The 22,909-nt window shown below is 45.6% G+C and overlaps 2 protein-coding genes across 2 annotated transcripts; both read right to left on the minus strand.

Annotated features, from left to right (window-relative positions):
• Window positions 1–4,804: 4,804 nt before the first annotated feature.
• Window positions 4,805–7,883, minus strand: LOC119368451. The gene is made up of 3 exons (XM_037633708.1): window positions 7,563–7,883; window positions 7,201–7,427; window positions 4,805–5,554 (listed from the first exon to the last, which is right to left on the minus strand). Exons 1-3 carry the CDS (start codon window positions 7,840–7,842, stop codon window positions 4,961–4,963), a joined length of 1,101 nt encoding a protein of 366 aa, XP_037489605.1. The 5' UTR covers window positions 7,843–7,883; the 3' UTR covers window positions 4,805–4,960.
• An 8,405-nt stretch (window positions 7,884–16,288) lies between these two features.
• On the minus strand, window positions 16,289–22,559 carry LOC119365797 (helicase-like transcription factor CHR28). The gene is made up of 13 exons (XM_037631440.1): window positions 22,411–22,559; window positions 21,440–21,862; window positions 21,151–21,318; window positions 20,868–21,049; window positions 20,691–20,762; window positions 20,525–20,599; window positions 19,464–20,436; window positions 18,777–18,907; window positions 18,022–18,246; window positions 17,878–17,919; window positions 17,153–17,788; window positions 16,823–17,032; window positions 16,289–16,714 (listed from the first exon to the last, which is right to left on the minus strand). Exons 2-13 carry the CDS (start codon window positions 21,774–21,776, stop codon window positions 16,610–16,612), a joined length of 3,156 nt encoding a protein of 1,051 aa, XP_037487337.1. The 5' UTR covers window positions 21,777–21,862; window positions 22,411–22,559; the 3' UTR covers window positions 16,289–16,609.
• Between the last annotated feature and the right edge of the window lie 350 nt (window positions 22,560–22,909).

Genomic DNA, 22,909 nt, shown 5'->3' on the forward strand with positions numbered 1-22,909 from the left:
CAAAAGCAAACCCGGGGGCAAAATAGTCTATACACTCCATTGTATAGTAATTTTTTCTTGGCATGCGGGTTGTCCAAGGAATATGGTGATATTGGGAGGTGGGCCATATAGTCACTGGGCTGCCGTGTTTCGTACTCCTCCGGTGTAAGAGTGGAGAAAGTTAGTTTGCAAGATGGCAGGTGCTCAGGGGTATACTACCATGCCTAGGAGTCATAGTCGGAAGACACATTTCAGTCCTTCTGCAATGTCCAATTTGCAAGACTGGGATTGATGACATTCAACACGTTCCTTTCTGTTGTCCTCGGTAGTGCAAGGTTTGAGCCGAGCTTGGGCTGAAAATTGCTACAGATGAGGCAGTAGCGCAAGACATGTCGGGGTCGGTTACTTTAGAAATCATGTTGTTGTCTAAAAAAAGGGAAATCCTGCTGAAAAATCTTGGTGGCGGCGGTGCTAAAGTAGGCAAAGGAGAGGCGATACAGGAGCTAGATCGATCAGTTGTTTCAATCAAGTTTTGGCAACAAACTTCGTCAGAGCTGCAACACCAAAACATCCGGTTCGAAAGAAGATTCATACGTGGAAGAAGCTGATCGAAGGTACTGTTAAGATTAATGTGGATGCATCATTTCGTGGGGAAACACTCTCACGCTACAATGGCGGTGGTGAGAGACCATACAGGAAATTTTATTTCGGCAGCAACTTGGGTTCTACCCATGTTCGCAGTGCAGAATCAGCAGAGCTGATTGCTATTCGGAATGGCCTATGCTTAGCATGGAGAATTGGATGCGATAAGTTATACATCGAATCAGATAGCATACTTGTGGTGGAGGTTGTTACACGGGCACATGATTATATATATGAGTACTAATGTGGCAATAATAATAGAATGTATTCAGCTCAATATGGATTTTGCCAGTATTGACTACGGTTATTATTGCAGAGAAGCTAATGTGGTTACTCATAGCTTAGCTAAACTTTCTTTTGTTTCTTGTTCTTCTGAACTCTAGTACTCTATTTTCTGACTTTATTCTTTCCCTCATTGTAAACGATATGTTAATTGTTTGATGGATAAAATTTATGTTAAAAAACTAATAGCGTCTCTCTTTAATTAATATAGCTCGATTGATTTTCACTCGGAGTATTACAAGTACTCCCTTTTGTAAAGAATTATAGAAGTGTTCATATCACTAAAGTAGTGATCTAAATGCCGTTATATTTCTTTATTAAGAGGGAGTAATTAAGAAAGCCAGTGGTATCCGTCGTTGTATAAAGGAGAGACAAGGATGTGATGGGCTCCACCTGCAAGGCGGTGGCTCCCACACCATGACGACCGGCGGCGGCACGTTCCTCCCTTCCCTTCTCTATTCCTCTATCGTTGCCCAGCCCACCTCCATAACATTGCCGCCGCCGCCGCCCCCCTTTCCCCGCCTCCTGCACACCACCGGTTCGGCCCGAGCCTGCCACCGCGGGAGGGCCCGCGCGCCCCACCTAACTCCGGCGCCCCCCTAGCTAATTAATTTCCAACCCGCCCAACGCCTCTCGCCATGGCGTCCTCCATCCCGCCCCAGCCCTTGACGACCAACTCGCCCTGGGAATGGGATCCAGGGCCGCCGTGGAGTTGGCGTAGCACATCCCGACTACTAATCCAAAGTGGAGGCGCTACCTAGCTAGCTAGAAAGCTAGGCCTGCAAGCCTTGCCTAGCTAGCTACGCGCTCCCCGGACGGCCGGGTTGCTGTGCGTGCAAATCGATCGATTATATGCGTCCCTCAAATTCCCCATATGATCGATCGATCAAGTTCCTCCTTGCTGCAGGTCACAGTTCATTTCATCCCACATTGCCCCCATCCCGCGTCCGCCTTCTCCTCCCCTCCCGGCCCGGCCGACCCTCAGGTCCCAAGCAAGCCCCCCGCCCGCCGCCGCGTCCGCCATGGCCAACCTTGCTCCCCTCCTAGCACCACCCGTCAACATGGAGGTACGTTCTCGATCGCTTCTCCTCCCGCATGGTGCGGTGCGTCCTCTCTGCTTGCCCCCCTACATCGCTCGCTCGTCTCCGTGTACTCCGGCAGAGCAGGGGTCGATTTGGTTTGGCGGCGTGTTGTGAGTTGTTTGATTGTTTCCGGTGGTTCTCGGTCGCTTCTCCGGCCGCCAGCATGCTGCCTGCCTTCCCCTAGCTTGCTCGCTTGCTGTACCGCAGGTCCGTAGCGCAGATACCTACGGCCGGGTTGATTTGGTCGGCGGTTCCTGAGTTCCCGGCCGGGGGTTTGTTTCAGTCAGAGCGGCGCGGCGCGCAGTAGAAATAATTCCATTGATTTGTTGCTGCCGTCTGCAAATCGACTCATGTAGCTAGCTAGGTCCATGCGTGCTTCTGTGCCTGTCCTTGAAATCGGTTGACTCGAATGGAACTCCCATTCCCATTGATTTGCTGCTTCCGTCGACTCATGTAGCTAGCTAGGTGAATGCGTACGTGTTTATGTGCCTGTCGCTGAAATTGGTTGACTCGAATGGAACAGCCAGACTTCATCATGCATGTGACAGCGAAAATGGCAAGGGATGCTGTTAATACTAGTAGATCAGAGTAGGAATGCCTTGCTTCATGTTTGTAAACCCAGACAAGCCAGCATGCATCATGTTTCTGTTATGTTAATACCTTGCTTCATGTTTGCAAAGCTAGACAAGCCAGCATGCATCATGTTTCTGTTATGTTACAGAGACGAATGACCGAATAAATATAAGTTACTGCGTTCATTTTGTGTGTTTCCAGGAGGTTACTGTCTTCAATTTGTGTGTGGCTGGCACCACATCGAAGACGTACAGGCGACTGATGAGGGCTAGAGATCGGCGCAAGAGAAATCTATCCCCAAGAATCATTCGAGGATCACCAACCACGCCAATACATGAGAGTTACCATATTGTGATTCTGCGCCTTCCCGGGAGAGATGAAGAAGTAGGGCTGCTGTTCCGCGACCGAGACGAGTATCAGGTTGCAGTCAGGAACGGCCAAGGCGTATGGTTTCAGTTCTATGACCAACCAGTCCCTGCCAACTTCAACCCCATACGGCTCAGGCTCAGGGGTAGTCATACGAGGATGCCGGATGGGCCACAGTAAGTTCAGGCGTAACTCTTGTCTATAAAGCCTGCAATTAGAATAGTGAAGTAATTCGTGCAATGTGCACCTGCAGTTTATATTTACTACTCCAGTATGCAAAATTTTCTTACTAAGGTCTCATAATTTGTGTCTTGTGTGTGCTGCAGTTGGGGCACAACTGTAGGGCACTTTACGTTCCGCGCTGCCTACAATGAGCTTGTCAACTTCAATGCGCTGGGATATGGTGTCCTGCAACGGAGGATGTTGCACGCCTGCACGTTGGTGTTCTCAGAGGCCTCCAGATTCAGGTCCATCAGGTGGCTAGTGTGCTACAACATGGACAACGGCATCAATACAGTGCTCTCCAGTTTGATGTGGAAGCGCATCTTTTGCTGGAGCCATATGTCATCATGGGTTCTCAGGCGTGCACAGATGCTGGAAGCTGAGCAAGGCGAGGCACAAATTGATGCATGGCTGGCAGCTCTTGGGATTACCTGTTTCATAGACGCTGTGGGTACACCCGGAGGGGAGCTATTGCTGCTGAACTATGATGCTGAGTTCTTCTGACATGCTTGATGCTGCAAGAGAATGCTGCTGCTGCTGAACTACGATGCTCGCTTCCTCTGACATGTTTGATGCTGCAAGAGAATGCTGCTGCTGCTAAACTACGATGTCGCTTCCTCTGACATGCTTGATGCTGCAAGAGAATGCTGCTGCTGCTGAACTACGATGCTCGCTTCCTCTGACATGCTTGATGCTGCAAGAGAATGCTGCTGCTGCTGAACTAAGATGTCGCTTCCTCTGACATGCTTGATGCTGCAAGAGAATGCTGCTGCTGCTGAACTACGATGCTCGCTTCCTCTGACATGCTTGATGCTGCAAGAGAATGCTACTGCTGCTGAACTATGATGCTCGCTTCCTCTGACATGCTTGATCCTGCAAGAGAATGCTACTGCTACTAAACTACGATGCTCGCTTCTTCTTCAGACACGCTTGATGCTGCAAGAGAATGCCCTGTCCTACTTCTGGAGTCGCACTAGATACTGGCCTGGAACCGCTGCAGGATGCTAAAGTTTAGGAAAAGAGGCTTTGTCCTACTACTGCTAGGAGGGAGTAAACCGTAGCAGAACACATTCTTTGAGCAACTTGAGAGGATTTGGCTTTGATTCTACATATAACAGTACAAATGGGGACTATGTTTCAGGCCTTGCCTATTCCACTCAACATTAATGCTTTGTACAACCTTTTCTTCTGTATAAAGTGCATCTCAGTTTGCTAAGATTTAGACCTGCCAGTTGCATGAATGAGAATGTCGCATAGCTCAAACTCGTCGTCCGGTATACTAACTCGACAAAACTCACTTACCATTTGCTCCAAAATTTCCTGCTTTTCAAATAGACCCTTAGGCCCTGATTGGAAACCATGTAAAAAATTTACAACGGTTTCTAACTACAGTTGTATATTACTGGACCCATGTAAAATACGACCGGATTAATTTTTCCACCTGTAATGATAAATCCATATGGCGCAGGGGGCGGCCGACTCAGCCGCTCTGTTGTTTTTGTTTCCTGATCTCGCCTGGCGTGTAAAGCTTACAGGTGTAAACAGCCCAAATACCTCGCTGGGCCTGTAAAATTTACAGGTGGAACAGGGAAATAAACGATGATCCAAGCGCTCGGTTTGGAATAAAATGCGGCTCCGTAATTTACACTGGTATTTGGATGGGAAAACGACAATCCAAGCGCGCCCTTAGCTAGTTTCCAGAGAGGTATTCTCTACAACATTCATAGCAAAGTAACAAAAGTACACGTTTAAGGTCACAAATTAGATCATAACACATAAACAACGCCACATATGCCAAACTGATTTACTACATGTCACCAGTTCAAAAGAAGCGACCAAGCAACAGTGAATCGCATCTTACAAAACCCAACATCACAAATATCCTCACTTCTACCTGCTTTTCCAGGTACAAATCTTACTTGATATTTGACAGCCTTGTCATCACCTTGCCAGACATCCACACCAAGTGTCAGCTCTCCATCCGCTTCGACAGAAACAACACATCGTGAAAACTCAATTGCCCCATCTTTCGTAACAGGTACCATGCCATCCTGAGAATCAAGTAGCACCATCTCCAGATCATCGAGACTGGCCATATGTGCAGCAAATCGCCCGTGATGGCCAGTTGGCCAGGATCCCTCAACAACTTGCACAGCGATAGTAGCCTCCACTGTCTTTGCAAGATGGCCAACCGTCACCTCCACTGTGCTTAGCTTAGAAGAGTAGGTGTGGCAATGAACTCCTTGGCGGCGATCACCAGGAAGATAGTACTTGTCCTCGATGACTAGAAGGCTCAAGAGTTTATCTTCAGACGGCGTGTCACCCTTCACTTTTAGTTCTACCTCATAGTTGACAGGATCAACGATCACAACAGCACGACTTGGACCGGTCAACAATAGAGAGGCATCCTGCATTATGATGTTTCAAAGTAATCAAATTTGGCTTTCTAGTGGATAAGATAACCAAACATGAAAATTCAGTAAAATGTCACTTGTCACTGTTCTATAGTGAGAATGAAGACATTTAACATGAATTGTACTGATCATCATCCCTATGGAACAATAAAGTATCTCAGATGCCTATCGTTATTAATCAGACAGGACATAGCAAGCAACTAGAAACTAGATTGAAAGCGACAAATAACACCATCCAGGATCTAATCTGTCTTAGAATTTGGAAGGAACCAAAACAAATCTGATAACAAAAATCATACCATCCAGGGATCTAATCTCTGTTAGAACTTAGAAGGAACAAAACCGAATCTGATAGAAAAATAAAGAGGGCTGTCTCTTTTTACATAGGACATTTAGTTGCAAAAACATTCACATGATTGAGATACTGGGAATTTTGGCATGTTTGCCTCATGCGCTACAAATACAAAAAATGTTATGTTTGGTTACAAAAAGGCTACACTTGTTGTATTTGCAAAAAAGGCTACAAATACAACCAGGGCATGCCCAAAAGGCTGGTAAGCTGGGGGCGAGGTCTGATTGCAACAACACTAGTTGCCTCTTATTTGAAAACATAGCTACACTTGTGTTTGGTTACGCCCCACTCCGTACACTCAATTTTTCTATATGGTACATATTGCATACCACAATAAAACATATATTTTCTGCAGTCTGCATGAAAAGGAATAAAATAGGCGGGCACAAATAATTCTGGTAGCTATTGATTATAGACTTGGATCCTCTATCACTAGTTTAAGAAAGAAAAGATCCACCTATGCGCTTGAAATGTATCAGAAATAAGCTGATTTCTGAACTATACTTCTTGCTTGATTGTTTCTAGTGTACCCCTTGTTTCCAGTGTATACAGGACATGTTCAAAACATCATGACTCGAACTCAAACTACAATGCTTCATCATAGATACTTAATACTAAAAGAACCTTCCTTATGTATGTCATTGTACCATACAGCATTGTACTTCCAGTAAATTAAAAAAAATCGAAAACTACCATGCATCATGGAAAGCACAAATACATACAGCATTGTGCTGTCATAACTTTTGATCAAGCACCGTACATGTAGTGCTTGGATAGTTCAGTTATTATCAACATCTATCATACTAAGTCACTGTATACAGCATTGCTGGATGAGCATAGACTAATGTAGTACTCCCTCCGTCCCAAAATTCTTCTCTTAGATTTGTCTAAATACGGATGTATCTCTTGGTTAGTCCCATTACGATCACACCTAATTTTTTCCTTTCAGATATGCATATATCATTTCCATTCTCTTCCATGCATGTTTGCACAGGCTCAGCTATCTGTGATGTTCCATTCAACCAAAAATACTGTATTTTGAACAACAAAAGTAATTATAACTAGTAGGGAGTAAGAGAGTTTGGTCATCATGTGAAAGATACCGATTTCAAAGAAGTTCGTCAGTTGATCTAACCGCGGTGTCTAGAATTGGTAGTTGAAATATCTTATGAATCACCAACAAAAATATGCATACTATAGCAAATTAGCAGTGACCAGCCATAACAATATATAGCATGCCTATGAGTGTGAAGATTATAAGAATTCATGTACGAAGACATGCACATACCCCTGCGGTGAGCCTCTGGCAATTGTCTCTGGTGCGGTTGAAGAGGAGGTTGCGATTGCGGTCAATTGAATCCCGCGCGGCAACGATGCCGTATACATCGAGCGGCCAATCCAGGCTATCATCTAATTGTGTCGCCTTCACCGAGAAGACGACCACGGCATTAGCATAACCGACGCCGGCGAAGGGCGGTGGCGGCTCGTCGGTGTACCGCATTGGCTTTATGGACGCTGCAGAATCAGGTTAGCAATTCGTCCATGATTTGATGATAAATCCTAGTCATATGCGGAATCGAAGAAGAAGAAGAAGAAGAGGGATCGAGATGGCTTGGATCAGAGGAGTGAGGATCGGAGACGGATGCTTACTGGCTTCCTCGTAGGAGCCGCATAAGCTGGAGAAGGTCCAAATCCAGTCGTCGCGGTACCGCATCGCCACGGCGGCCTCCTCGTCCTCACGTTCCGCCGCGTCCGCCGCTGCGTCCGCCGCCGCCTCTGCGGCCAGCTGCGCGCGGCGTTTCTCCTCGGTCGCCTCCAGCAGCAGGCGGCGCTTCCTCGTCCACTTGTCCTCGCGGTTCCCCCTCGCGGCTCTCCACTGCCTGCGGTTCATCCGCGGCGGCGCCTTCGCTTCTTCTGCCTCCGCCTCCATCCACGCCGGCGTCGGAAAAGCAGGTCCGGTAGGGCGGCGGAGTCGGGGTAGTTTTTTTTTTTTTTAGGCAAGGAGCCAAGGAGTCGGGGTAGTTGGTGCACGGCGGACAGGGCCAGAAGTTGGTCCGTAAATTGGCCCATTAAATTCGCCGATCAGGTCAACGGGCCTGCGGCCCAAGTAGAGTAAAGGAAGTCCAAACATGAAAGGCCTTGAAAATCAAGAGTCCAACTTCTTCGAAATCTCTTCCAAAAATCACTTTCACCTCCACATGTTGCAATAAATGGCGCATTGCATGTGCCACTTGTTGCCGCCTGCGTGTTTTTTCTTTTTTCATAAATTTAATTATTCAAAATGTTTTCTCTTAATCCATGCGTCTAAATCTCGAACCATTTTTACCGTTGGATTCCTCGGGTCGAGATCTTCAAAACTAGATTCCATGTTGATAGGTTTTAACAAACTTTTTCACGAAAAAGACAAAAAAAAAACCGTGCCTCTTGCCTAAGGAGAAATAAAAACACGTTTTTTCGTTTTGAGGAGATACGGCCGTGCCTCTCGCGAAAGTAAAACAATACCTCTCGTGAAAGAAGAAAAAAAGGAAACGTGTTTTTTTCATTTTCGAGAAGCACGGCCGTGCCTCTCGCGGAAGCAGAATCGTGACACTCACGGAAGAAAAGAAAAAAGTGTTTTTTACGTTTTCGAGAGGCGCGGCCATGCCTCTAAAAAAGAAAACCCGCTTTTATTCCTTTTTCGAGAGGCACGGCCATGCCTCTTGGAAATAAAAAAATGTATTTTTTCCTTCCAGTGCCTCCCGCGGAAGCAAAACCGTGTCTCTTGTGGAAGAAAAAAAACTTATTTTTTCACGAGAAAAAATAAAAAAAATATCCAAAAGCTAGGAAAGACCGGCGAAAAACCAAAATAACTGAAAAAAAAACATCTAAAAAGCCGAAAACACGTACAGAAAAATAAAAAATAAAATCTGAAGGGAGTGCCCAAAGTGCGACACGTAGCGGTGGCTGAGAGCGCGCCAAGTGACGCGCTCTCAACCCACCCTAATTGATCCTTGGAGAGGCTGCCGAACAAGCGCTCCTCAATTAGTTGTTCTCTATAAGCGGTGGTCCGATAAACCACATCGCATGTTCACGGACCAGATCAACGGACCTGGGCCCAAGTGGAGTTGCCAAAAACTTGACATCCTGTAAAATAGAAAAGCTCCAACTATATAGGAAAAAAAAGAAATGCTGACCATCAGCAGCCAACCCCAAGTCTTTTTTTTTTTTGCGGGGAACTTCAGAGAGCTTTATTCAACAAAGGCATTCGCTGAGCAGTTAGCCAGAAGGGTTGCTGATTAGGAAGCTAGGGGTAGTATCTAACCAGCTCTCAGTCACATTAAGCGTAGTACCACGCTTAGCACACAAATATGCAGGACTGTTTGCTGATCTTATTACATGTTGAATATTGAAAGAAATAAAACTAAGAGCTAGCTCTCCAATTTCAGAGAAGATAGGTGCTATCACTGACTGGTCAATGTAGCGAGAGTTTCAGAGGTTAACTACCTCTAGACAGTCGGTCTCCATGATGACATGCGTGTAGCCTCGTAGTGTTGCGAATCTCACTCCTTCCTTAAGCTCTAGAGCCTCCGCAATGAGGGGGTCCGTGACACCTGAAGACGGCTTACACCATGCACCCTTGAAGCCCGATGAGGAGCGTGCAACACCCCCTAGCCCTGCATTCCCATCGTCGAGATGAACAGCGGCATCTGTGTTGATCTTTATGTATGGGTCATCAGGGGGTTGCCAACCATACCCCGGCAGTGGTGAAGCGAGCTGCACGGGTATATCCAGAATGGCGAGATCCTCTCTTATTTTCCTTACTGAAGAAGCTGGATCCCACCCTTCTCTGTCATGCGTCAATCGATTGCGAGACATCCATATTGCCCACATCACAGTGACGAAAATTGCCCGATCTTTATCAGAGAACTGGGGTTCACAAAGGATATCCTTTGTCCAAGTATGAGGATGGAGACGTGGTAGGTGAACTTCAAAAACAAGTCTGGCCTCCTCCCAGAACCGGCACGCATGCATACAATGCAGCAACGCGTGTTCCAAATCCTCGTCCATGGCCAGGCAAATCTTGCATGTGCTTGTTTCTCTTATGTGGCGATATCTTAGGGTGCATTCATCAGGAATGATACCCCTCAACACCCGCCACCAGAACACTCTGACTTTTGGGACTACTTTGAGTTTACATAATGCATCCCACATCTGTTTTTGATCCACTGAAGTGCCGGTAATCTGCCCCTCATCTAGAGCCAAACGCTCTTTTTGATTCACGAGAGCTCGATACGCCGATTTAACAGAGTAAATGCCCGATTTCTCATGTGCCCAAGCAAGAATATCTTCGCCGCCTCCCTGTCACAATGGTATGTTAAGAATGGCAGCGGCATCAGGTGCAATGAAAATCCCTCGCACCAACTCCTGACGCCATGTCTAGTTAGTTGTATCAATCAGCTCGTTAACGGTCTGAATCACTGTATTTACTGGACGCAGCAGTGGAGTCATTGAGACAGTGGAGGGAATCCACTTGTCTTCCCATACAGAGATGGAAGTACCGGATCCGACTCGCTTCAGCAGCCCGGTTTGTAAAGCTTCCCGGCCAGCTATAATCGCTCTCCAGGTAGCTGAGGATGATTTAGGGACTGTTGCGTGAAGGAAATCCGAGTCTGGAAAATATCTTCCTTTCATAACCTTGGCGCACAGGGAGTTAGGGTTCATCATAAAACGCCATCCATGCTTCCCCAACAGCGCCAAGTTAAACAGCCGAAAATCACGGAATCCCATTCCGCCTTTGCACTTTGGCGTGGCAAGTTTATCTCAAGCGATCCAATGTAAGGAGTTCCTATCAATAGAGCTTCCCCACCAAAATTTTGCCATGCTCGAGGTGAGACTTTTGCACACCTTTTTCGTAAACAGAAAACAACTCATGCTAAACGTCGGGATGGCTTGAACAATGGATTTTAAAAGTGTCTCTCTGCTGGCCCAAGCAAATAGCCTCTCTGCCCAACCTTGCATGCTGCCTCGTGCCCGATCAACTAGATATTCAAAGGTTCCACTAGTTATCTTGCCAATGGCAGTGGGTAGGCCGAGGTAGCGTTCTGAGAAAGCTTCGACTTGTACTTCAAGAAGTTGCTTCAAAGTTTGTATCAGGGTCGTCGGCGTGTTTGGGCTGAAGAATATAAAGCTCTTGCTCCTGTTGACACACTGTCCAGAAGCATCCCCATATATTGCAAGAATATCATTCAGCCTAGCCGCGCTTTCCTCATTCGCCTTGATGAAGATGAGGCTATCATCAGCAAATAGTAGGTGATTCACCCATGGTGATTTGAAGTTCACTCGGATACCCCTGTCCACAAAGTCCCCGTAGTGCTTCAGAAGTGAGGTAAAACCTTCGGCGCAAAGCAAGAACAAATAAGGGGAGATTGGACACCCCTGCCGAAGCCCTCTGGATGGATTGAAATAAGGCCGCAGCTCTCCATTCACACGGACAGAGAATCGAACAGATGTGACGCACTTCATGATCAACCTGACCAGATTAGCATTGAACCCCAGCTTCAAGAGTATAGCTTCCAGAAAGTGCCATTCGACTCTATCGTAAGCCTTCATCATGTCAAGTTTGATCGCACAAGTGTAGTTCCTCCCTTTCTTCCGTCTCTTCATCGTGTGAACACTTTCAAAGGCAACGAGAACATTATCTGTGATCAGACGACCTGGGACGAAAGCACTTTGTTCCTCACTGATAATATCGTCCATGCACACTCGCAACCGGTTAGCTATAACCTTTACTGCCAGTTTGTATAACACTGGACAAAGAGCAATTGGCCGATATTGTGAGATGCTTTGGGGGTGATGTACCTTAGGGATCAGTGTGACACATAGATGTGTCGTTGAGACCCAATGGTAGTTCGCCTCCATTAAGAAAAGCCAACACCGCTTGTGTTACGTCTTCTTGCAACAACTTCCAGTGCCGTTGGAAAAAACCCGCCGTAAAGCCATCCACCCCCGGCGCCTGGGACGGAGCCATTTGGAACAGTGCACGCTGAACCTCAGCCAGCTCATAAGGTTTACTCAAAAGTTCATTCATCTCCGGCGTGACTCGGGTGGGTACATGCGATAACAGCACATCGGTGTCATTGGCACCCTGCGATGTGTAAAGTGCTTGATAAAATGCTAATATTTCAGCCTTATCCTCTGTTTCATTGGCACAAATAGAGCCATCGTCTCTTCTGAGACCTGATATACGATTAGTGCGTTTCCGTTGTCTCGCTTGTGCCTGAAAGTATGCCGTGTTGCGATCGCCCGAGCGAAGCCATGGAACGTGGGATCGTTGCCTCATCCAGATTTCCTCGAGGCGGAGTGCTTCTCTCAGCTTCTGCATGATGCCTTTCTCCTCATCGGATGGGCCCCTTCCCATGGAGTGTTGACGCAGCCTGTCAAGCCGCTTTTGCAAGTTGCGAAGGTTTCTGGACAGGCTACCAAATTCGCGGGCTCCCCATGGCTCCAAGTTACGGAGTGTTTGGACACAAAGTATACGGAAAAAAAACTGTAGTATTAAGAAAACTACAGCTTTTACAATACCATAGTTTGTGAAAACCATACTATTCTCCAGTATTTGCAAAACTATGAGACGTTTGACACATGCATTATTTGCTAGAGTATTTCAGTTAGACATAACTACTTGTTCTTCGGAGAAAAACGGAAAACCTTGACAACATATAGTGCAAACGGAGAAAACTAGACCAGTAGGGGGAGAGATCCCTATGGCTTTTTAATTAAGAAGGAGAATATGGAGAGCGGCGATGGCGTGGACGAGCACACCTGCTCCCGGTACTTGTACCAATCGGACAGCGACGCGTTTCAGGCTGTATTGAATGCGATCGTATAAACACACACCAGACATCCGCATGCAACAGTGGAATACGAAGACGGTTCCGTGTAAACAAATGGTGGTCTCAATGTCCTCCTGAACCCCACATGAGTAGTATCTCTTAGAGCGAAACAGAATCTAAAAATAAAATAACGAGAATTCAGAAGATCATGCACATACCTAAAAATCATGCCACTTTAATTGCACGATAGTCTCTTTGATAAACATACAGCACGCTGTCAAGTTAACAAGTACAGCAGATACTCGCAAAAAAAACAAGTACAGCAGATACCACAAAGCATCAGTTATACAAATTTCCAACGACTGGCTACGGGGCCCTCAATAACAGAGATCAAAAACATCAAATATTAGGGGACGAGGATTTGAGGCACCCATGTGTGGGGGCACTCGGGTCCATGGTGCCGGCTTTTTGTTTTGGATTTTGATTTTTAAAGTTATATATTTTTTAAATAAAAAAATTAAATTAAATTTTGTTTTCAGATTTGTGTTTCTCGCGGCCAGCTTTCAAATAAAATCCATTTTGAATTTATTTTGATGACTTTAAAAAAAATTCAAGTTTCATTGTTGAAAACTTAGTACGAGGCTACGAGCGACTGATTAAAATCAAATTTTGTGTCTAGGACTGACATAAAAAATTGCTTAAAATTATCCCCCTCCGTTTCAAGATATTGTGTGCCCTCGATTTCCGCGCTTCAACTTTGACCATAAATTTAACCAACGAGTCCGGCTGCGGCGGGAGAAAAGTTATATAATTGAAAACTTCTTTTGAATACGAATTCACTGGTATAATTTTTGCTCCCGCCGCTATCGGTCTCGTTGGTTAGATTTACTGTTAAAGTTGAACCTCGGAAAACGTGGGCGCGCTATATTTTGGAACGGAGGGAGTATCTCTAAAACTTGTTAACATTTGACAATTTTACATGCAAAAACCATAAGTTTCATAGTTGAAACTTAAAACTTTTGAGGGATTTTTTTTACTTTTTTTCTAGAACAGAGGGATTTTTTTTACCGTGCACTCGTGCGGGATTCAACAACTTTGTGAATCACGAGACAAATCGAACGGTCGGCACAGCTTGGCAGGTGAGTGCATCCGCCGTGCTTGCGAATTTCTGAATCTAAGGAGGCCGGCTACATATTGCATTTGTGCGCACAAACTAGTATGTTTATACTTTCTTTGTCCGAAAATACTTATCACTAAAATGGATGTATCTAGATGTATTTTAGTTGTAGATACATCTATTTTGATGACAAGTATTTCCGGACGAAGAAAGTATAAAATAGGTTCAAGTTTATCGGAATGCATGTATGTTGATAATATTATATCTTTGCTGAGTAAAAAAAAAGTACGTCGCGTGTGACACGCCGGGTGTTGTGGGGACACTTTTTGCTCTTCAATCAACAAAGCAAACCCTCCACCGCGCCCTCTGGTACGACTGATAAGAAAAAAAACGTGTCAAAGAAAAAGAACAATAAGAAAAAAAGAATTTTGTCAAACGGGAGCACGATATGCACATCGCTAAGCATAAAAAAAAAAGTAGCATGGACGAGGTCGCCCTCTCGTACGTTCATGTTCGAACTAGAAAACGCCGTCACTTCGCTTGAACGTCGGTCACATAACAGCGTGTGTGGCTGTCATAACTCATACGTATACGCATTAAATATGCTCACGTCCGCCTCTGCTAATACCGCCTACCCCGTGTATCCCGAAGCCAACGGATGCATCACGATTCAGTGAGCAGGCGAGCTCGTCCGCGCCATCGAATTTCCGGAGAATATGAGGCAAAAAAGTTCCAGCCGAGGCTGGAACCCGCGTCGGCCGTGAGATGCGACTGCGCTCTGGCCTCAGATACGAACCAAAAAACAGTTGCGGCAGAACAGAAACTTTAAAGTTAACCTCTAAATTTTGAAATCAAAACTTCACGCGAGAAATCGAACTACTCCAGTAGAACTACTACCGTTCATAGTTACTTGATCATCATTAAACCCATTAAGAGACGCTAGAATGGTGGCCAACCAGCTACGCCATGTGGCGCATGCTGGTTGGTTATTGTGAGAAAGTTCTTTTAGAGTTTTTAAATGGTATGGTGACTTTTAAGAAAGCTTTTCTAGGCTTTTTCTTTTTCTTTTTAAGATGGTTATGATGTTCACGTGATGCGAGAATATTTTTAAATTTTTTGACATGATGGTAAGGTGCGCATATCTTCCTCTCAAGCGGCCCGCAATAGCGGGCCCCAACCACTAGTACAAAAATCATACATAGTCGATTTTTGACAAACTAGATCAGAGCAGCCACGACCACCCTAACCCTAATGCTAAAATTTGGCTCAGCGGAGCCATCCGGATGCGACGACGAAGGAGCTCAGTCCTTGTAGTTGGAGCTGGGGTTGATGTAGATGTCGTCATGCGCCTTGGCTTCGCCTGTGCCATGCTGCCAAGTTGTCGTCGAACTCATGCGCCTTCGTGAGCCCCTGCTCGAGGACTTTGTCGAGGTCGGCTTCCTGCCGACGGCGCTGCTCCGCCTCCTCCCGCGCATTGCGCAAGAGGATGGCGGCCTAAGGCGTCCACCTCTGCTGGGGAAGGAAATCCTCCGGCCCGACGACACCACCGCGCGGAGCGGTGGGAGCTCCTTCGGCTCTTTTTTCACCGGCGTGAGCGCTATACAGGAGCTCGACACAGGTGGAGGAGCTGCCCGCGCCGGAGGACAGCAACACCTGCCTGCGGTCATACCCCTTCGTCTCGCGGCAGAGGAGCGACGGCGGCGGCTCAAGGCCTTGGTTGAGGTACCTCCGGGCGCTCCGTTTCCTCACGGTGACGCACCGCTTCCGCTCGGGGTCGTCGCCACCGCGGGCGTTGCGGGCCATGGACCACATCCCGCGCCACATGGTGGAGTTGGGCGGCGGATTGGAGTCACCGGCGGCGAGAAATCGAGAGGGGAGAGGAGGGATTGCGGCGGCGCGGGGATAGGGTTAGGCCCCGTATATCTACCGCAGATGGTATACTGCGAGAGGGGGGCGGTTTCCGGGCCAATGTAAAAAAATTATTGGCCGGGGCGCGTATACAGGCTCTGATCTGGCCCAAAAAAGGGGCCAACCCCATATAGTCGCCGGAATATTAAGGGCGCATGGTTTAAAAGGGTGTATGCTAGAGGTGATCTCAGGACACATCAGCCCTTGAAAAAGTTCACCTGGTTGACACATTCCCCCGGAGACTCGGATCCAGGGTTCCACGATCATGGTGGCCAGGAGACCCGCGATGGCGCCGGAAGTTTGAGGGGGTGAGTGGCCGCCGCCTTGATTGCCTCTTGTGGAGCTAACCCTAGGAAAATGTTCCCTGGGGATTCTTGTTCTCTGTTTTTATGATGTAAGAGTTCAACATCTTACGAGTTTTCAAAATCCACAATAAAAAGTGCAGCATCATAGCAACAAATCCAGATGATCCAACAAATACAAATCCATTATCTCACGAGTTTCGAGACACAAGTTTGTGTATCATCAAAGTCCTCGAGTTCCAATAACATCATGTTTTCTTAAGTAGAAAGAGTATGTACATATGGGAGCATCCAAATCAAACGAATTATCATGCCCACATGGGAAGAGACACAGGTTTCTTAGCTAAATATTCGAGACTTCTAACGTCAGACGGCCCACGGGCGTAAGATAATTACATGAGCCAACCTGGCCCACAATAACACCGTTGCAAAACTTGGTCAAGGCATCAGAACATGGCGGTGACCCGCAGAATAGTTCTAAGCTACAGGTGCTCCAAAAAAAACTGTGCAAAAAGAGCTTTGCACGATTGTTGATGCCAAAGGCCTGCGATCAGCTCCCTATACGTTGAAGAGATATCCGAGATCTTCCACCGTGAGCCGAGTTGCGATGCCACCCGTTTTCTCGTCGCCAAATGCTGATGCCACCATCTCCCTCTTTTTCGCCTGGCAACAGAAACATGCACATTTTGTCACAACAAAAAACAGGGGGAAAAATATGAAGGGGGCAATAAACACAAGCAGAGTGCAAACAAGTTCGGACAAAGTTATTACCTGCAGAGCTAAGATGCGATCTTCCACTGTGCCATTGACTGTGAATCGAGTGACAGTCACAGGACGGGTCTGGCCGATTCTGTGTGCTCTATCAACCGCCTGGTCCTCAGCGTAAGGGTTCCACCAGGGATCGAGCATGATCACATGGCTAGCAGCTATCATGTTTAGACCAAGATTACCAGCCTTCAGTGACATGAGCATCACTCTTACCTGAATATAAGGAACAAGAACATTTTTTTCTGATTATTTGTTGTTTGAATGGTGGAGATGAATTATTAATTTCTAAATGGTAAATGTAATAACGCTGAAAAAGGAAGGAGTAGAACGTACCGCTGGGTCAGCCTTAAACTCTTGCACTGCTTCTTCTCTATCGTCAAGGGACATTGACCCATCAAGCCTTCTGAAGTTTATGAAATTGCTATTCAGTGAAAGCTCCAGGACGTTCAGCATGCCAGTCCACTGGGAGAAGACTATTGCCTTAGGAGCATCACTATCAGTAGGGCCATGTGTGTTGAAGATTGATTTAAGCGTGTCAACGGCCGCCTTGATCTTCGATGAGATGTAACTGGCTTCGCAAATCAAGGATTTTTCATCTGCTGCTGCTGCAGAACTATCTGCTGCTGCTGCTGCTACTACTGCTGCCGATGATGCAGAATTATCTGCTCCTGCTGCTGCTACTACTGCTGCCGATGATGCAGAATTATCTGCTCCTGCTGCTGCTACTACTGCTGCCGATGATGCTGATGCTGCAGAACTATCTCCTGCTGCTGCTGCAGAACTAGTTATTGCATATGACTCCAACTCATCAGAGATACAGAGCCTTAATACTGGGCGTGAAAAAAGCAATTCAGAACTTAATTTCTGTTTGCAAACAGGGCAGACTTCCTCTTCACTTAAGCTCTCTTGTGCACATTCATAGCAGAAAATATGGCAGCATGTTGTTATAACAGCATTCTCAGGTGGTTCCTGCAAAATGAGGGAACAGACTAAATTATTCTATACTCATTAAAATAGTTGTGAAAGAACAAATACTTCAGCTAAATAAAAACAATAACCTTTGGTCCTGTGCGAGAGTCCATGTCGTTCTTTCTCTGCTCCTGCAAACAAATGAATATTTCAGAGGCAAGGTAACAATTTTTACACATACAGATGTTGACTAAATTTTACACATACAAATGTTAAGTGAACAAGCTGCTTACCGCACATATCATACAAATTGGTCGCCGTACCTCCAGCTTTTCGAGCAAATTCATCACTATTTCCCTAGGAAGTTGTTTTGCCATTTCTATGGAAGCCGGGTCAGTATAATTTGCTTGATTGTCATCCTTCAGAAGATAAGGGTGATCACAAGCTTGCCGAAGCCGCAGCAGCAATACAAGAATGTTTGCATAGTTTTGTTTTATTGTTCCAGCAGCAGCAAATTCCTGCGTTATAAACAGGAAACATATGAGCATCACAAACAAAAGGATTTTTGTGGGGGAAAAATAAAAAATGGTATAAATTATTAAGAGCATTGAATGTTAAATTCAGACTGCTAAACATAATAGCTATAATGTTAATGCAAGTATTTTGATTATGTTCAGGAAAAGAAAATAGCGAAGGCACCGAACAATCCCTCTGAGACCAATACAGCTTAAAAAGCTCATCAGATCAAAAGGTTCTATCAGATAATATAAGACAACCGGGATAACAAATAGCTTGGGAAGTATCAATAGACAATATATAATCATGCTATTCTAAGAGATATTCTTGAAAGCCATAACTGAGTTGTGATAACTCAAAACTGAGCTGTTTTTCGACTTCAACGAGTGCACAGGAGATACTGCTTTTGAGATTAGACAACATTAATGCACCACAATTGCCAAAAGTTTAGATATGATCTAAACACAACATCCAACTGAGTGACCAAGGATACAAAAACTGAATAAAATTAAGTTTGTAAACTTGAACCTACCTTGAACTTTTCCCGAGAACCTTCTTCAAGAGCCAAATAGAAATACCGTTCCTCTTGTGTGAAATTTATTTTCTTCAGCTCAATTGTCTTTGGAGGTACTTTTATAATAGGTTCTCCATCAAGTAGTGTTTCTAATGGAAACAGTTCGTAAGTGAATCAATGCCAGAATATCACAACAATGAAGAACCAAGTTACAGTTATGTGCACTTTAAGACACAAAACATGATGGAACTACTTTCCGAGTAAAGGAAGTAATATACACAAACATTATTATCTAAATAAAATCAAAAGGAATATACACAAACATTATTATCTAAATAAAATCAAAAGGTGCTTACTGTCTAGATTGTTCCCTATATTTTTGTACTTTGTTCCCCCTCCTTCAGTTTCTAGTTTTGTTATGTATTTCATGGCTGGCGGAATGAGAGTAAATTATGCTAACAAATATACATATGAAAAAATGCATTTTCCAAGACAAAGGTGATAAATTCATGTTGCCATATATAGAATGTAAGTCAAATACGTATACATCTAAAGATGATATAAAATTAATATCAATAGTTATCATAGATAACAAACAATTCTATAGGCAAAGGCGTGTGGATTTACGCCTTTACGGCATATAGTAGATAACAAACAATTGCAGATAGATAGATATAGACAAACTGTCAAAGAATTTTATTTCACCTTTTGTGCGCCGCAACAGAATTATCTTCAAGACAGTTTGAAGTTTCTTATACCCCTGACTTGAGCCTCTAGATATTGGACCCTTTATCATCGAGCGGAACAAACTAAATGAAGAATATGGCTCATATTTTAAAAAGCGGAAATAACTGTACAGGTCGTCAATTGTATTTTGCATAGGTGTACCCGATAAGCACCATCTCCTTTTTGCTTTCAGTCCACAACAGGCTCTAGCAGATTTAGTCCGGTGATTTTTTATTGTTTGAGCTTCATCCAGCACAACTCTAAACCATCGCACCCTGGCAAGTGGACCACCATCCAGGTCAGCGGCTGAATTGTTAACCTTCTTTTTCTTTATTGCCTTTTTCTTGGTCTGTTTTGTCAGTTTTCTTTTACGAGCAGCAAAATCAGGACATAACCCATACTTTTCATCGTGATTTGGCTCCATATCGTCATCAGAGTCTTGTTTGGGCACTTCTTGGCCTACAATAGTATATGTGGTGACAACAACATCATATTTTGCCAACTCAGTTGGTTTTGAAGTCCTTGAACCTCCATGATAAACCAAAACAGATAATCTGGAACTTTCAGCAACCTTGGCTTTGATCTCACTAGCCCACTGCTTAAGAATGCTAGCCGGGCAAACCACCAGTGTTCCTGCAGATGGTCTAGTAGCAGACCTGGAGGTTGATGCAGAGGATGGTAGATTCACTCGGCCCTTCTTCTTGGGCTCAACTTTAACAGTCTTGGCCATTCTATTAAAAGCACTCCCCGACGAACTAGCACAGAGCTCATGATCAAGCCTATCTGAGGGTTCACCCTTGGGTTTGTTCTTGTCCATTGCCATCACTATATCATCATCATCAAGATCTAATGGCACAGAATTTTTACTGTCGGAATCAGCAGATATGAAGTTAGACTGTTGAACCCTCTCCTTTTGTATTAGGGCAATTGTTGATATTGTCTTCCCAAGACCCTACATCATGGGAAATTATCTGGCGCTAAGAAAGGAGAAGTGGTAAAATAATAACAGCAAGTGCAATAAGCTAGGAAATGAAAATAACCTGATCATCTGCCAAAATTCCACCTGGACAATGCGAACTATTCTCCTTGGAGAGCATCCAAGCTAATGCTATTCTCTGTCAAACATACAAGAACATAACAGTGAACAGGATATCCAGAGTAAACATACCAATTACAACAGCTGAGGTTTTGTAAGATAAAGTTTACCTGGTGCTTAAGGAGTGATATGGACAAAACACCTTCAGGCAGATCTTCTTCCTTTGTTTCCTGACTGATATGCTGCACAAAAGTTTTGTTTACAGTCGATGTTAATTAGAATCCGATCAAAGTCATCAGGCAATTAAAGCATATATGATCTCCACAGTGACTTGTAAAATTATATACCTGTAGGGCTTCTTCATATATAGCTCTCTCATCACAACCAAGAGGCCTTTTTTCTGCGTTTGGTTGGCCTTGCGTGCCAAAGCCATTGGAAACTTCAGGGTCATTATTAACTGGATTAAAGGAAGGCATTGATGGAGGAAACATCCTCTGTGAATGCAGGCCTTCATAAGCGTAGACATCATCTGACAATTATGAATGGCGAAAAAGCATCTTAATTAATCACAGTTTGCACCAGCATGAATATTTTTGTCCAAACTAAATGAATAAGGTACATACTACACACCGCTATCGCTATCAGTTTTGACGTTCTGGCTGGTACCAAAAGGTAGTTTCCAATCAGTTCCACCATCAGCATAATTAAACCTTGCAGTAAGATCCTCCTCGTCACTCAAACTTGGATGACTGGTTGGAAATGATGGAGGCGGAACCGAATACATATAGACATCATCATCTGACAAATTTGAACAGTGAAGAAACATTAATCTTGCTACTAGTCACAGGCTGCAGCGGTGCCCTTTTAAAAATTCTTAGTAATTGTCGGAGTAAATCAAGGATAAATGCAGCGTACTCACCATCATCAATTTCCTGCTTGGCTTTACCGTATGGGGAATCATATAGCATGAGCGAAGAACTTGAGAGAGGATAGATCCTGTGTGATGAACCAGCCGGAGATCTATAAGAGCATGAAGCGGGATTGCTACTTAACCAATCATCATCATCCAAAGTGATTGGCTGTTCTGCATTGTTCTTGGCAAACGGCGTGTTGAGTAAAAGAAGAGAGGAGTCAACGCCATCAATAGGAACAAGACTGTCTTTTCTGTCCTCTGAGCACAGATGAGTGATGTCTTTGCCTTTTGAACACAGTTTAACATCGTCTTCGCTATCAGAACACAAGTCAATAATCTCCATGTTGGTGGCGGACTTGTGACTATGCAAACTTGTCAGCTATCTTGTGCAACGGTCTGAGGGGTCTTGTCGATTGAAGTGTCTAAATCCTGTAAGAAGCCAAGCACACGTTAGCTGGCAATACTAACACCTACTAGATAACAAAGAAATGTGCGCAAGAAGCCCGTGGATAAACCTCTCCAACAACAATGCGTTCTAAAGCCACGACGGTGATGGGAATTGTAGTGGCAAATTCAACAAAGACCTACACTGAAACCTTGACTTTTTTTTTCAAACCAATGGCATAACAGGAACAGGACAGTGTCGTCAGACAAGCAACGTCTGAAAATACATCGCGGCCAACTAATTTAAAGAAACGATGGAGCAATCAAGAGAACCGAGTCGCGCAAAAATCTACGGGATGCACAATCCCTAGTCGGTCTCGCCCACCGATCGCCAAGAGCTCCCCCGGCCGCCGACGCGACCGATTCCTTCAGAGCGCCCGACCTAGGCGAAATCGGATAAATCCCGCGGCTTTTCACCGCGGAAGGATCCGGCACCACCCCCAAACATCGACCAGTCCCAGCTCCTCCATCGAAAGGAATTCAAAAACGCCTCAGAACCCCATTCCGCCCGAATCAAGATTAAAAAAACTCACCCCCAAGAAAGCGACGTACGGCGGGGAGAGGCCAGGCCGGAACCCGCGCCGGGCCGCCTCGTGGATCGGGCCGCGCGGGCGGCGGGCGCGGGCGGAGGTCGCCGGAGGCGCGGCGGCGCGGAGGGGCCAACGGAAACCTGGCAGGCTGCGCCAATCGGATCGTGGGCGAGGGGATTTAGGAGGGGCGGGCGGGCGAGCGGTTCGTTGGTGGCGGCGGGCGGGCGGGCGAGGCAGACGGACCGAGCGGGGGGTGGGGCGCGGCCTGGGACTTAACGGGCGACGGTCGTGGTCGTCGCCCCCCTCGGGTCGCTGTCCGGTGGGGCCGGTAAGTGGGGGCCCGCGTGTCGGCGGGCGCTCGTGGAGCGGGAAAGGGAACGTTCGGATTGGCTGGGAGGTTTGGATTTTGGAAAGGCTGGGGAGGGGAGGGAGGATATCGGGGGGCTTGCGGCGGAAGGAAACCCGGCAGTGAATGCTCGCGAAGTTACGTTGTACTTACCGT

The sequence above is a fragment of the Triticum dicoccoides genome, chromosome 2B (assembly GCF_002162155.2).
Source record: "Triticum dicoccoides isolate Atlit2015 ecotype Zavitan chromosome 2B, WEW_v2.0, whole genome shotgun sequence".
NCBI lineage: Eukaryota > Viridiplantae > Streptophyta > Magnoliopsida > Poales > Poaceae > Triticum > Triticum dicoccoides.

Coding starts and splice junctions, on each gene's coding strand:
- LOC119368451 (XM_037633708.1), bottom strand. CDS start 7,842: ATGGAGGCGGAGGCAGAAGAAGCGAAGGCGCCGCCGCGGATGAACCGC. Junction 7,428..7,562: donor CGGCTCCTACGAGGAAGCCA/GTAAGCATCCGT, acceptor CTGATTCTGCAG/CGTCCATAAAGCCAATGCGG. Junction 5,555..7,200: donor GCCAGAGGCTCACCGCAGGG/GTATGTGCATGT, acceptor ATCATAATGCAG/GATGCCTCTCTATTGTTGAC.
- LOC119365797 (XM_037631440.1), bottom strand. CDS start 21,776: ATGGAGATTATTGACTTGTGTTCTGATAGCGAAGACGATGTTAAACTG. Junction 20,763..20,867: donor TATATGAAGAAGCCCTACAG/GTATATAATTTT, acceptor ACTTTTGTGCAG/CATATCAGTCAGGAAACAAA. Junction 17,033..17,152: donor AGTTTAAGGCTGACCCAGCG/GTACGTTCTACT, acceptor CCTTATATTCAG/GTAAGAGTGATGCTCATGTC.